The 13821-nt window shown below is 36.2% G+C and overlaps 1 protein-coding gene across 6 annotated transcripts in view; it reads right to left on the bottom strand.

Moving 5' to 3' along the window:
• The window catches only part of PLEKHA1 (pleckstrin homology domain containing A1), a 60459-nt gene that overhangs the window by 24380 nt on the left and 22258 nt on the right, over positions 1-13821 (bottom strand). For 5 of the 6 annotated variants that reach the window (XM_017508635.2, XM_017508636.2, XM_017508633.2 and 2 more), the window contains exons 3-5: positions 11911-11967; positions 9574-9619; positions 3410-3507 (exon numbers count right to left, since the gene is read on the bottom strand). In XM_017508635.2, the coding sequence (XP_017364124.1) occupies positions 3410-3507; positions 9574-9619; positions 11911-11967 (201 nt within the window). The remainder of the gene's footprint in view (positions 1-3409; positions 3508-9573; positions 9620-11910; positions 11968-13821) is intronic. The other variant, XM_037731404.1, reaches the window with a different exon arrangement.

Genomic DNA, 13821 nt, shown 5'->3' with positions numbered 1-13821 from the left:
AGGGAAGGGGAAGGGGAGGGGAAGGGAAGGGGAAGGGGAGGGGAAGGGGAGGAGAGGGAAAAGAAAAAAAAGACATTGTGATAATGTTCCATTCACCGAGAATAAAAACTCGCAGACACAATGTTCTGGGTCTTACAATCTTTCTGAGAACTCTACATCTACTTGCTTCCCGTTTCCATTAAAAATAAATTAAACTTGTGGAGTTTCTGCCACAAATTCAAAGAACTAATTTTTAGATTCAAATTGAATATTTATTTTTAAATTTAAAAAAAGACGTTTGTTTAAAAACAATGGATCTCTGTTCAGGAATAAACCTACATCTTAGACATTCCTTAAAAATCAATAAGGGAACAGAAACCACCATACTTAGGTTGTTATTACTATAAATGAACAGTGGAAAGCATACTTTAAAATGCTCCTCACTCCAGTCACTGACACTCCCCCTTCAGGGTTGATTCTCCCACTGTTGCTCTTTTCCTTCTTGCGCATGTGTACTACGGATGGTCCAAGACTTACTTACAACTTTTCAACTTTACTGTGGGTTTGCTGGGGTACTAAATGGATTTTCAACTTGTGTTTTTCACTTACAATGGGTTTATCAGGATGTAACCCCATCATTAGTTGAAAAGCAACTGTAAAGGGAAAAGGATTTCAAGTGGCACCCACCTAGACTTAAGTAAGGAAAGTCACAGACTATAGTGTTGGAGGATAATGGATAAAATTGGCAAGATGATATAACTAGGAAATAGTTTAAATATCATTCTCTTGCCCATTGCCCTCTAACCACCTCTATTTTGAAACCACATACTCTAATTTTGGATTTTGAAAATTTTTAAATTTATACATCACACTGTACTCAGCAGACAACTAAATTACATAGTTGACCAAAATGAGGTGATTCCATAGAAAGATAAAGTGCACATATATCAAAACACACACTTTAAGTTTTCAAACAATCTACATGTAAATCACCAGTAATTTCCATAGGAAAATATAACAAATTAGAGATTCCACACTTTAATACACTTAAATGTATAAAATGCACATAGAACTGGTAAGATATAAAGGAATAAAATTAACATAAAGCATATCTTATTAAAGCATGGGAAATTCTTTCACTGCTATCCTATGAGTTAAATATGTATCTATCTAAAGTTTATTTTAAATAAGTGCTATGAATTCTATATTCACTTTAATGTAGTTATAATTAGTCACTACATTAATAAGGATTTCTAGATCTTATGTGTTTATATTTTCCAAATGTGAATTATAAAAACATTAAAATCATTTACCAACAAATTTATCTTAAAACCTATAAAAATTTCAACATGTAAAACTAAGCTGCAAGACCACAAAAGCTATTCAGAAGTCTTTTTTTTTTTTTTAGACGGAGTTTCGCTCTTGTTACCCAGGCTGGAGTGCAATGGCGCGATCTCGGCTCACCGCAACCTCGGCCTCCCGGGTTCAGGCAATTCCTCTGCCCCAGCCTCCTGAGTAGCTGAGATTACAGGCACGTGCCACCATGCCCAGCTAATTTTTTGTATTTTTAGTAGAGACGGGGTTTCACCATGTTGGCCAGGATGGTCTCGATCTCTTGACCTCGTGATCCACCCGCCTCGGCCTCCCACAGTGCTGGGATTACAGGCTTGAGCCACCGCGCCCAGCCTAGAAGTCTTTTTAGAATTCTATTTGTTTCTCCATCATGCTAAAAAGCTTAAGTATCATTTGTACAAGACTGTTTCACACCGATGGTAACTTAGACATAGCAATTCAAGACCCGGCAAAACGGTCAAAAGCCTGAGACCATTCACTACTTTTTCTTGTAAAGCACTAAGAAACCAGTGTGCTGCTTGTTATTGTAAATTGTAAGAAAAAGAATTAATTTAGTAAAGTTATGAGATATTATCTTTCTGAAGAATTTTTTCAAGCGGGAAATATTTATTAAAAGAGTTAAAATGATTAGCTAAAAACTTTTAAAAACACATATGTCTGAATCAGTTCAAAAAATTGCTTTCCTGAAACTGCACAAACCTAAAATAACTTCTGCTTCATGTACAGATCAGATGCAGAGCGTAGGCGTTTTCTGTCATGTGGTAACAAGCTGTTCTAGTACAAAACAAAAAAATTTGACTTAACTCTGAGAACAGCTTTAACTATATTGACTCTTTCTTGTGTTGTGATATAAATACAAAATTATTCATTTTAGATGAAAACTAACGAGTGACTAACATATGCTGACTTTCAGGGCACATGTTCTTTGAGAATATGTCATTTAGGGTCAGTAAATAACTGCACTGTATTAAAAACAAAGCAAAAAGAAAACACCACAATCGACACAAATCTCACAAGAACTCCTTCCCAACATTTTCCAGGCAGGCCTATGATGTATTTCTCTACGAAAGTGTACAGGGAAAGGTGAGGCAAGGTACAATCAAATTAGAGCCTATCTACTTGCAGCTCATTATCACTAGCAAACTCTCCGTAAAGGTTTTTGGCTTTAGGAACAAGAGTAAAGAGAGGGCTGCTTTTTCAGGAAGCAGTAAGGCACTGCTCTTTAGAGTTCGGGCTCAAGAGCCCAACAAACTGGACTGGGCTTCCAGCTCCATAGTCTACCAGCTATAAAACCTGTAAAAAGCCATTAATCTTTCTAAGCCTCACTTTTCCAGTTAATTTAGGTAAAACCAGATCTGGCACAGTGTAATCAATAAATATTCATCAGAAAACCAAAAACAAAGAGAAGCACACGTTAGAAGCAAGAAATTGTAGCATGGGAAAGGAGAGCAAGGGTACCAAGACCTGCAACGCAAGGAAAAAAAATCAGATGTGGGAAGTTTAGAGCCTAAGACAAACTTTTCAAGGGTCACATGGGCAGGACCCTCTGGCTGCCACAACCCTTCAAACCCAATCCCTATCCCTGTCCCTCATTTTTCAGCCTTCATCTCCCCTTGTCCTGCTCCTGTCTTCAACTCCTTCCCTATCTGACCCCAATCCCAGTCATGGCTTAGAAGACAGAAGTGCCTATTCCCCAGGTAGGTGGCAGGAAATCTCTTACACTATACTAGAAGATAAAAATATATCCTCCCGGTAGAACTCTACGTGCTAAGTGCATTTTCTCCTAGAAACGTTGTAAGCAGTGATTAAGATCTACAGTAATTTATCTCCTTATTAGGTACATAATAGGTTAAAAAGGCAACCATGGGCTGATTAAAGGGCCAACAGTCACCAGGTACAAGAAAACATATTCACATTCTGAACCCCTGCCTTTTAAACAAAGTTTGCGTATGAAACCTATTGGTAAGCTGGGAACATTTGGTAGGTGTATTTTCAAAATGAAAAGAATAATTCCAGACATTGAACATTTTTTTATAAATGTTTTATATTTATTTTTCAAAAAAATAAATATACTTACTGTAATTTTTATAGCTTTGTTTAACACATTTACCCATTCCACTAGGTCCTGCTGATCATTGGCTTGTAGGAAGTACTTCCTCATTCCTGCATTCATAACTGTTGACGGAAAAAAATAGCTCACCAAATATTGTACTTATTACCTCTAAATTTATTTCTGCAGAAGCTGAAAAACCTTGCTAGGTTCAACACCATGACTCCTGTGGATTTGACAAAATATATCAGACCACATATAACACTGCTTTCATCACACAATAACACAGCTAAAACTCTTATTTTGTCATGGCCATGTTTTTCATTAAATGAATACACCACAATATATTCAGTCACTCCCCTAATGATAGACTCTTAGGCAAGTTCCAGTTTTTGAAATTATATAAAATAACACAGTGAAACACCATATACATATATCTCGCCACACTTGGCTAGCATTTCTGGGGAACAAATTTCCTGACATAGATCTGTTGAATCAAAGAAAACTGACATTTAAAATTTTTATAGGTATTTCCAAATCATCTTTCCAGAAAGTTGAATCCATTCACATTCCTACCAACCACATACGCTAAGGTTTATTTCATCTAAAACCCCTCCCCAGAACTGGTTATCAGCCCCTGTGGATACCTCTAGTTTCTAGTTTTCAAAGGCTCTGTGGCATTGGGGCTGACAATCTGCAAATGATATTTCCTAAACCCCAGCTGAGGCCATTCTCTGCCAATCTGATGAGAGACTGTAAGATGGCAGGGAAAGAAAGAGGAGACTCTCCTTGATTCCTGCCATTGTTGACCTCTCTCCAACAGCAGCACACAACCAGCTACTGTTGGAGGCCTTTTCCTGTTCCCCTACACCAGCCTTGCAGGGTCCCCTTGGATACCAATAGCTCCATGGTGGCTTCTCCTCCAGTGCCCTCGGTTATAGTAATACTACTATTTCTCCCCTGTTGTCTCTCTAGACCTTGAACAGTAGTTGCTTCATGCAGTTCCTAATTTCTGGGTTACTTCAGCATTCCCTTCATGTTCTTTCAGCCTTCCAACATTTGGGTAACCAATTCCTTCTAACAAATCCCTTGGGTTTGAAATACCTAGTGTGGTGTTTTCCTAATACTCTTTAACAACCTCATTGGTAAATAATTGTACCTTGTTCAAATTTTCATTTCTTTGGTTACTGAGATGTTTATTAGCCATTTGCATTTATTTTGTGAGTTTTACTTTCTTTACCCATATTTCTCCTGAATTGTTCATTTAGTATTAATTTATAGGAACTTCTATATAATCTTTTCTGCTTTATTACCAGTACTTTTCCCAGTCTGTTCATTTTTTTTTTTTACTTTAACAGTATTTTTGATCAGACAGAAATATACTATGAATCTTTTCTATAAATGCGTCCAGATTTCGTATCATCTAGAAAATCTCCCTAACTTAAGATTTATTTTTCTAGACCTTATGAATTTCATTTATACTTTAAATCTTAATACATTTGGAACTTTTATGCAATTTAGTTTATATATACCCTTTAGGGACTATGTACTCATATAAAGCAAAGGACATGTGCACATACAGTTGTCTACAAACTATCATAGTTCACTCTTGAATTAAAGCTATTTATTATACACCATATGCATTTATTTTTAAAAGCATATTCTAGGAGCTAAGTATCTGAATAGTTACATGGCTGCAATTGTTCAAATATAAAAATAACTTCCAAAGGTCTCCACCAAAATTTTAGAAGATATACTAGCATACAGCTGAATGTGACTAAGAGAAGGGGGAAATGCAAACTCTTAAGGAAAACATACAAGATTTTGAAATTGGAACTGAGACCAAGACACTCTAAACTACAGCTTCCTTGAATTGAGATGAAGGTCTTAAAAGGAAGTCAAAGCCTATCTTGTAAAGCGCTACAAAACAACCAGTCTATAACCTTAAAAGAAATTTAACACAATGTAAATCTGTTCTTGTATATCTTTCTATAGACTGGAGAAGTTATAAATGCCATAAATATATATTAAGATAAATCCATAACTCACTAGGACGCTATATATATAAATAAGGAACTTCTGTTTTTAATTTCCAGTCATCAGTAAGGCTTCCTTTTATAATCTTTTTTCAGCTTAGGCTGAAGCTGAGCTCTCCTCATAATGGCTTCTTCCCTTCAATGTTATTTTGGGCATCTGCCCAGAACATCTGAAGAGTTTAAAAATCTATGCACTTATTAATATACTACACTTGGTACACAGTAAATGCTTAATACATATGTTTGAATAAATCATATTTATATAAGGATCTCTTCTAAGGAAGGGAAGAGATGTAAATATGTCTCTAAAAAAGACTCCTAGTATACCTTGCAATCCGAATAAAATCTCATGTACTTTAAGAACTATTTCATGACAAGATGTAGCTATATAGGTATGATATAGAAAAAAAAATCAGCCTGGAATCAGTCCAACCTGACTAGCTTATGCACTTACAAGCAATATTATCTTACAAACATTACTGAATTTCTCTGAGGCCAATATTCCTCACCTGTGAAATGGGAATGCCACATTTCCACTTCTTTAAGGGGTAACAATCATATATGTAAAGAAACTAACACAGTGCTTGATACAGAATATTCTTCACTGTCATCATCTGGAGATTTCTAAGAAGTAGGGAAGCACTGTAAAAAATGTAAAGCAGGGCGCGGTGGCTCACACCTGTAGTCTCAGCACTTTGGGAGGCCAAGGTGGGTAGATCACTTGAGGTCAGGAGTTCGAGACCAGCCTGGCCAACATGGTGAAACGCTGTCTCTACTCAAAATACAAAAGTTAGCCGGGTGTGGTGGTGAGCACCTGTAATCCCAGCTACTTAGGAGGCTAAGACAGGAGAATCACTGCGAGGCGGAGGCTGCAGTGAGTGGAGACTGTACCACTGCACTCCAGCCTGGGGGACAGAGTGAGGATCCATCTCAAAAAAAAAAAAAAAAAAAGTAAAGCAAGTTACTGAAATGTGGTATATTAGCAATACTGCTGGGGAGGGGAGAAAGGGAAAGAAAGAAAAAACTTTGAACAATAAAAAAAAAGAAACAAACTTTGACACTGCTAAGTTGCCATGTTTCTAAAGCATAGATTTCACTGTGAATAATAAATGCATCCCTAGAGGCTTGTATCCTTCCTACCTTTTCCACTTGAGTATTTATTTCATTTCAAATCTTTATGATTAGAAAGAATACATAAAATGGATAAAACTTGAAGCATAAACATTAGCTTAACTGCAAACAAAAATTATCTCACAACCTGAGATCAGCTGGTTATGAATATACAGTTTTGGATCAAGAGATTCTAAGGTATCTTTTTTTTTTTTTTTTTTGGTCAATTTTCCCCAATCTGTTTTCTCTATTCAGTACTCTATCTGTCCTCAGTCTCTATCAGATGTTGGACTTCCCCGATGTTTTTTTTTTTATCTCTATTCCATTATCTATCTTGACATATGTTCAGTAATCCTGGGCTGTCTATTCATATTTTAAAAGAAAGCGCTAAAAAGACCGATCAAAAGCTCTCTTGGGTTGTTGCAGGGCTGTTGACTGTCGCCCTCACTAGTCAACTATGGCAAGCTCTTCTAGCAGAAATGCCTGGATGTCAGTCAGTATCTATGGATCTTTTCTCTAGAGTATTCGGATCTTACTCACCTAAACCTGGCTGCCCAGTGCTCTGGGGCTGGGGTTGCATTCAGTGTGCAGACTTTCATTTAATCCTCCTATTTTCAGTTTCATGCTTCATTCCTTTCCCTTTCTGGGACTAGCGCCCCTAAGTATATAGCCTCACTGATTTCACTTCTGGAGACACCACACATCCCATTTCCTGCTGGGACAGGGGAAAGGTGTCTGCCTGATCAACCTGGATGGAGGTAGGGAACAGAGGTTGTTTCTGATATAGATATGCAAACAAAGTCCCTATTTTTGGTCCTTCCTTACTGCTGCTTGCTGGAAAATGAATCTCCTATATTTAAGCCTATCTGGAGTTGGCTTGGAGGCAGAACACTTAAATGGTGAGCTTTTCATTGGCCTCTTCCTCTATTCTGCTCAACTTTCTACCATTCCTCTATCTACTTTTCAACTTTACACACTGAGGGTTACAAATAGTCTGCTCCCTCCATCAAAAATGTCTTGAGTGTTCTTGTTCTCACTGGTTTGGGACAATTTGAGAGAAGATACGTTGGCATTCTGAATGAAAGTTGGGTGGTATTTTAGAAGTCAGTGCCTCTGTTTCTAAAGGTAAGCATTCCATGAATCTTTACTACCACTGGTAATAGAGAACAGCTACTGACTGACCTATAAATGACTCATCTTAATTTTTTATTCCAACTAAACTCACCCATTCTAAATACCCCAGTAATGATGAATGTCAAACCTATTATTGTATATTATTATTTCTGTAAGTTTGAGGTTTAAAAAAAAAAAAAAAGGATTGTCAAAAGTATGTACATTATACATTCTGAAATACAAAGTCCTCAGTTATTTGACTTGCAATACCCATTCATTTACAAGGCTCTGAGGCATCTTCCTGTTTCATAACCAAAATTATAGTAAGTAATAAACATGTAACTTTTAAAAATAGCTTCATAGGAGGATAAAAGCATTTCAGAGGATTCCCTTGACAGCCACATTTCATCTTGCTCATATTAAGATGCTATTCCCAACTAGTGCCTAAAGAAACCTGCCCTTTTCAAGCAAGAGGGCAAAGAACTTCAATTCTACCCCCAAAAGTATCTTTCTCACTTTAATGTATCCCTCGTGATGTTAGCTGGCCACTCCAAATATTTGGTCCTTCAGTCACTAACGTCCACTAACATACTCTCTGAGAGGACATCAATTCTCCGTAGCTTCGACTATGACTCCCTTTTTAACAGACTCCAAATATCTCCATTCTTGATCCTCAAGCTCCATCCAGTCCTCAATTACTGTCAACAGAACATTTCCATTTGGAAGTTCCCCACCATTTCAACCCCAGAGCAAACATTTTATGCTATGTAAACAGCTCTCCCTGACTTCTCATTGCTTTAAGCAAACTTCCCTGCTACCACTCTCTTCCCTCCAATTCTTCCATATCCACCAAGCCCCTGTACTTTTCCTTCTTTTCACCCTTCCTCCTTCTTCCATTGCCACCACCCTAACTCAGGACCTTTCGTAAGTAAAGTAGTTCAAAAGCCATTTACCCAGTCTACCTACATGAAAACTTTCCTATCCATACAAAAAAACAAACCTCCTTCACCTTATGCCTGCTTTCCAGATGCTCTCTTTCTCTTCTCCCTTTTTCAAAGTAATAAAACCTATCACTCATCAAAACACAGCACCCTGGCTTCTGCCTGCCTTTTTAACTCTCTAGCCACTCATCATACCCTCCAGCTTCAAAGTGTTCAGCTCCAGAGACACCACGCTCTTCTCTCTACAAGCCTCTGTGCATGTAGTCCTCCTGCCTTTTCTCTGCACTGATAAGGGATAAGCAGGAGTCTAGCTGGCCACCAATGTAAGCATCTCCTCCTCTAGGGAGGCTCCCTGACTCCTGAGCTCCCCAACAAAGATTTGAAGGTCTTTTTCTGTGCTTCTTTAATAGATCACATATCCCTTTATCTACAGGTTATGAGAAATGCAATAATAAATGTCTGGTATTTTTATCTATGAGACAACCAGCCTTAAGGGCAGCAACTACTTCTTATTTATCTTACAGCCCCAAGTGCCAAGCACAGTGCCTGGCATACAGTAAACATTTTCTGAGTAAGTTAATCCAATATTCTCAACTACTCTGACCCCAAACTACATTTCTCACTACCCACAAGCTAAAGACCAAATCCTTTTAATTATTTATATGTTTAATAGAAAATAACATAAGGTAGAAAGTTTAAAATTACCTGAAATCTCACTGGAGGTGATCATTATAAATCACAAAATAACAGTTACATACGGGTAGAAGAAGGTGGTAGTAACTAGGACGGGAAACAGGAAAGAGGCTTCAGGGTTAGGAGGAGAGTGGGTGAAAAATGTTATTTCCTTATCTGTATAGTGGTTATAAGGGAATTCACTTTAGAATAATTCAGTAAGCCATAGGTTTTGTGTGGTTTTCTGCAAGAGTTTTCTTTTACAATATGATACAATTATACCAGTCTAATTTAAAATACATATAACATGGCTACTCACCAAAACAGAACTCGGCCTTTGGCCTCAGCTTAGTAGCATCGCTAACCTAAAAGGAAAAACAGAGATAGATGGGTTCCTCACTTTCTCATATAAACCTAAAACCAAAACTTCCACATGTATGATTTCCCAATAATCATACACATTTAGACAGTAGATTTAAAATTAAACTTTAAAGACAACCAAAAAAGGATGGCAAATTCAATACATACGATGCAGTTCCCAACTGTAAGAGGTAATAAATAATACTTCCATATTTTCTCTGACCAAACTTGTTTTCTCTTAGGTTTTATGTCACACAGACAAGTATTTTTAGTGTAACATAATTTTCAAAATATCCTCAATGAATATTCCACAAGAACTGAATTCTTCCCAAATAACATATTTTTTAATTAGCTGTGATTTTTAAGCAAAAATGGGGATGGGTAAAGGGGACACTGTGTATTTAAAGTCCACAAATCCAGGCATTTAACTGAATCTTAATTTTAATAATTAATTAAGGCATTACTCTGCTATGAGGAGATCAAAATGGTACCAGAGCCTCTCTTGCACGGGGGATAATGGGATCACTTTATTAAGTGCAGCTCATAGTTCATTTTACAAAATAAGGCAACCAGCTGCACTTGGTTGCTGCTATCCCTTTAAACAGAGCAGCTCCCAGAAGCTCATTCACAACTATTGTCATGCTGTTGTCCAGTGAGAGGACTCATAATTGTAGCGTCTGTTTTGTACCTACAAAAGGAATTCTAAGTCTGGGGTTCCTCACTGATCCCAACTACAAACTCATAGTTCTGAATCACACACAATTTTGTTCTAGAAATTTTTGGAATAAACTTTTTTTGGAAAAAAACTGGTATATCCAAAGTAGAGTACAAACTGCACAATTTAAACTTTGGTAAGCTGGAGGACAAGATGAAAGTTAACAGAACCGCACAGAAAAAAATTTAGATTTTAAAAGAAGAGCAATGGAGGAGGGGAAAGCAGGTGGCCAGTCACCATGCCTACTTTACTGAGTTAATACTTGACTTAAGAAAGAGCTTCCATACAATATTTGTCATATGTAAATTTACATAATATGATTTTAACTGGAAAATGTTTCTTTTTAAATATGTAATTTTATTGTCCAAGGGCTAATTACTTTTCTCTTCTTTTTGGTCAATGAGAATGAATACCTCTATTGTAATACCGATATAAAGTACTTTATTTATATAACATCTGTCTTTTAAACAGAAGCACATTTGTAAATTGGTCTTCCATTGAAGTGATCTACCTATGCCAACAGATCTCAGTATATGCATAATAGTACCCATATTATTTAATAATACTGTATTGTTACCTTTTGAATCTCATATTTTAAGTCATCAACAAACTTTTATTGCTTTTATGTAACACACACACACACACACACACACACACACACACACACACACAGCTAGCACCTCAGCATTTCTTAGTTCCCTAAATATTAATAGAAGAAAATAAGAAAAAAAGGTACCTGATGAATATAAAATCAACATTTTAAAAAATTTTTTTAAAAATAGCATTGTAAAACTACCAGAAAAACAAAGAGAAAACAGAAATTAAAAGACACAAAGTGAAAAGAGGAAGAAGAAACCAACCTTTCAAAATAAAAAATGGTCCATATTTTCCTCAAAATAAAACATTAAGAAACAAAGTATCAAAGGCAATGGGATTTAAAAGTTGGAAACAGTCTAACTAAACATAATACAGACTTAGAAAAATCTCCAGACCTTCTCAAGACAGAACTTAATTGTTTCACTGATTTCTCCCTTTCTGATGTTCATATATCTGATCATAAAAGTTAATGTTATACCAGCACTTTGGGAGGCTGAGGCGGGAGGATCACGAGGTCAAGAGATGGAGACCATCCTGGCCAACATGGTGAAACCCTGTCTCCAATAAAAATACAAAAAAATTAGCTGGGCGTTATGGCGCGAGCCTGTAGTCCCAGCTACTCGGTAGGCTGAGGCAGGAGAATTGCTTGAACCTGGGAGGCGGAGGTATGCAGTGAGCCGAGGTCGCGCCACTGCACTCCAGCCTCATGCCTGGTGACGGAGTGAGAATCTGTCTCAAAAAAAAAAAAAGTTAATGTTAACTTTTGCAATTTGCCACATCCTGTAAGTTAAAAGCATATTCTTCATAATCGTATCGATTTAAAGAATTTCCTAAACATAGTAACCAGGTACTGTTTCAGCATGACAGCAATCTGAACATCACTGTTAAAGGACACAGAAAGGAAACTGCTGCTTTTATTCATACTCTCATTCCCAGGGATTTTAATTCACACATGAATAGAAGACAATGTATAATAAAGACTACCTTTGAAATGTAGGTAAGTTTAATGGCTCCAACACGTGATGATCCAGAAGGTAGGTTCTAGAAACAAATTATTAATATATAATTAGTATCCAATATTATGAATTCATTTTATAATATAATGTTGCACATATACTTTTGACAAATTAAAAAACTCGATTGTTTAATATCACATTTTACAAATCAACTTTTCTTCTGTTCAAGTTTTTACTAGATCTGGAATCAGGTCCACAGCTTGGATAACAAAACTGAATCCTACTCTGTTCCATCATCATGCATTCTATGACTAGAAGGCTATTTTTATCACTGAAGCTAAACTAATAATCTTTTTTGTGAGCTTAAAATGCCATAAACACGATCAGGTTTTGTTTCTGAAAGCAATGGGAAAATATTTAGGGGCATAAAACAAATATAATTGTAAGATACTTTAAAAGACTATACATATTGCTTTGTTCTATTAAAACTTATCAAATATCTCTTGATAAAAACGGACTCCATTTCCACCCTATTATGTTATGTCATATTAATCTACATTGATTCTTTTTTTCTAAAAAAAAGTTTGCTTCTCTTTACATCATATGCAGGGAATGTAGGCACTTTCACACACAGTATTTTCATTCTTTCCTTAAGTTTTAGATGTAGTTTGCATCACAAAAGAGCTAAAGGTAAGGAATTTGGAAGAGGGAGAATCATCTCTGGTTGAAACTACTCAGAAAAATTGAAGGAATGAACAACATTTAGGCTGGAGGTTAAGGAAAATTTTGAAACACAAAAGCAGGGGAGAATATTCCAAGCAGAGAAAACAGAGAAACTATGGCAAGCAGTTGAAGATGCACAGAAGCTCTGTACTAGAATGAGAGAGTAGCTGTGTTGGGCTGTATATAATGTAGTGTCCTATAAGATTGTAGTACAAAACGGTGGTCCGAAAACTTGAACTGAGAACCTAATCCTAGAGGACCTAAATAAAAAACAAAGTAGCAAAGAATTTATATTGAAGAGAATTTGAATCCAATGAAGAAGGCTATGAGCAAATCTGGAATCAAAATTATGCTTTAATTAATATATCTTATAAACAGAATGGATTATAGAGGAGGAGGTAGAGGTAGGAAAACCAGGCAGAAGAATCTGAGGAAAAGAAACAAAACATATAAATGAAAAGACCGATAGATTTCAGAAGTAAAAATGAAAACATTAGTTTCAGTTGATTTTGAAAATTATTTCTGCTCGAGATTAGGCAGGATCAACTTTTCAACTGACTTTATAATAATGTACCCAAAAAAAAAAAATCTACGGGCTTGTTCTAATTAATTGATAAGGAGGTAACTGGAAGCCTAGACATTTCAAAGTCTTAAGATTCCCAAACATGAACTGCTTATTGCTGACAGGGACACATCTTTTCAAAACTTTCATGCCTATATATTGTAACACTGCATTAATTATGTTCTGCTTTAAACTATATACTATGTATAAGCTTCCAAATACAAATCATAAATAGTAAATATGTACATAAAATTATAATTATTGTATAACATTAAAAAGCTATTGGTATTCTTATATATAATGTTTTATATTTACGGGTTTTTGGTTAATCTTAGAGAAGGAAAAGAAATGTAAATATATCTTGAAGAATCTCTAACTACTACCAAAGTGATTATTTCAAAAACTGTTACCCTTCCATTCAAGGGTAATAATTTATTTCTTGAAGTGTTCCATGAGCCTATTATTTTAGCTGCTGAATAGAGCTCAAGGCCTTTGTGGAAGGAAGAGAAATGAGAAACCAAAACAAGACATAGTGTCACAGTAACAGTAGTACACTACAGGGAAACGTAAGTAGCTAAGACAAAAACAGTATTCAAAATACCCAGTCTCTATGGACTAGAATGATTACCATCAGGTTGGACTGGGGGAAAAAAA

The sequence above is a fragment of the Cebus imitator genome, unplaced genomic scaffold (assembly GCF_001604975.1).
Source record: "Cebus imitator isolate Cc_AM_T3 unplaced genomic scaffold, Cebus_imitator-1.0 Scaffold396, whole genome shotgun sequence".
Lineage (NCBI taxonomy): Eukaryota > Metazoa > Chordata > Mammalia > Primates > Cebidae > Cebus > Cebus imitator.
This window is presented reverse-complemented; position numbering and strand designations above follow the sequence as displayed.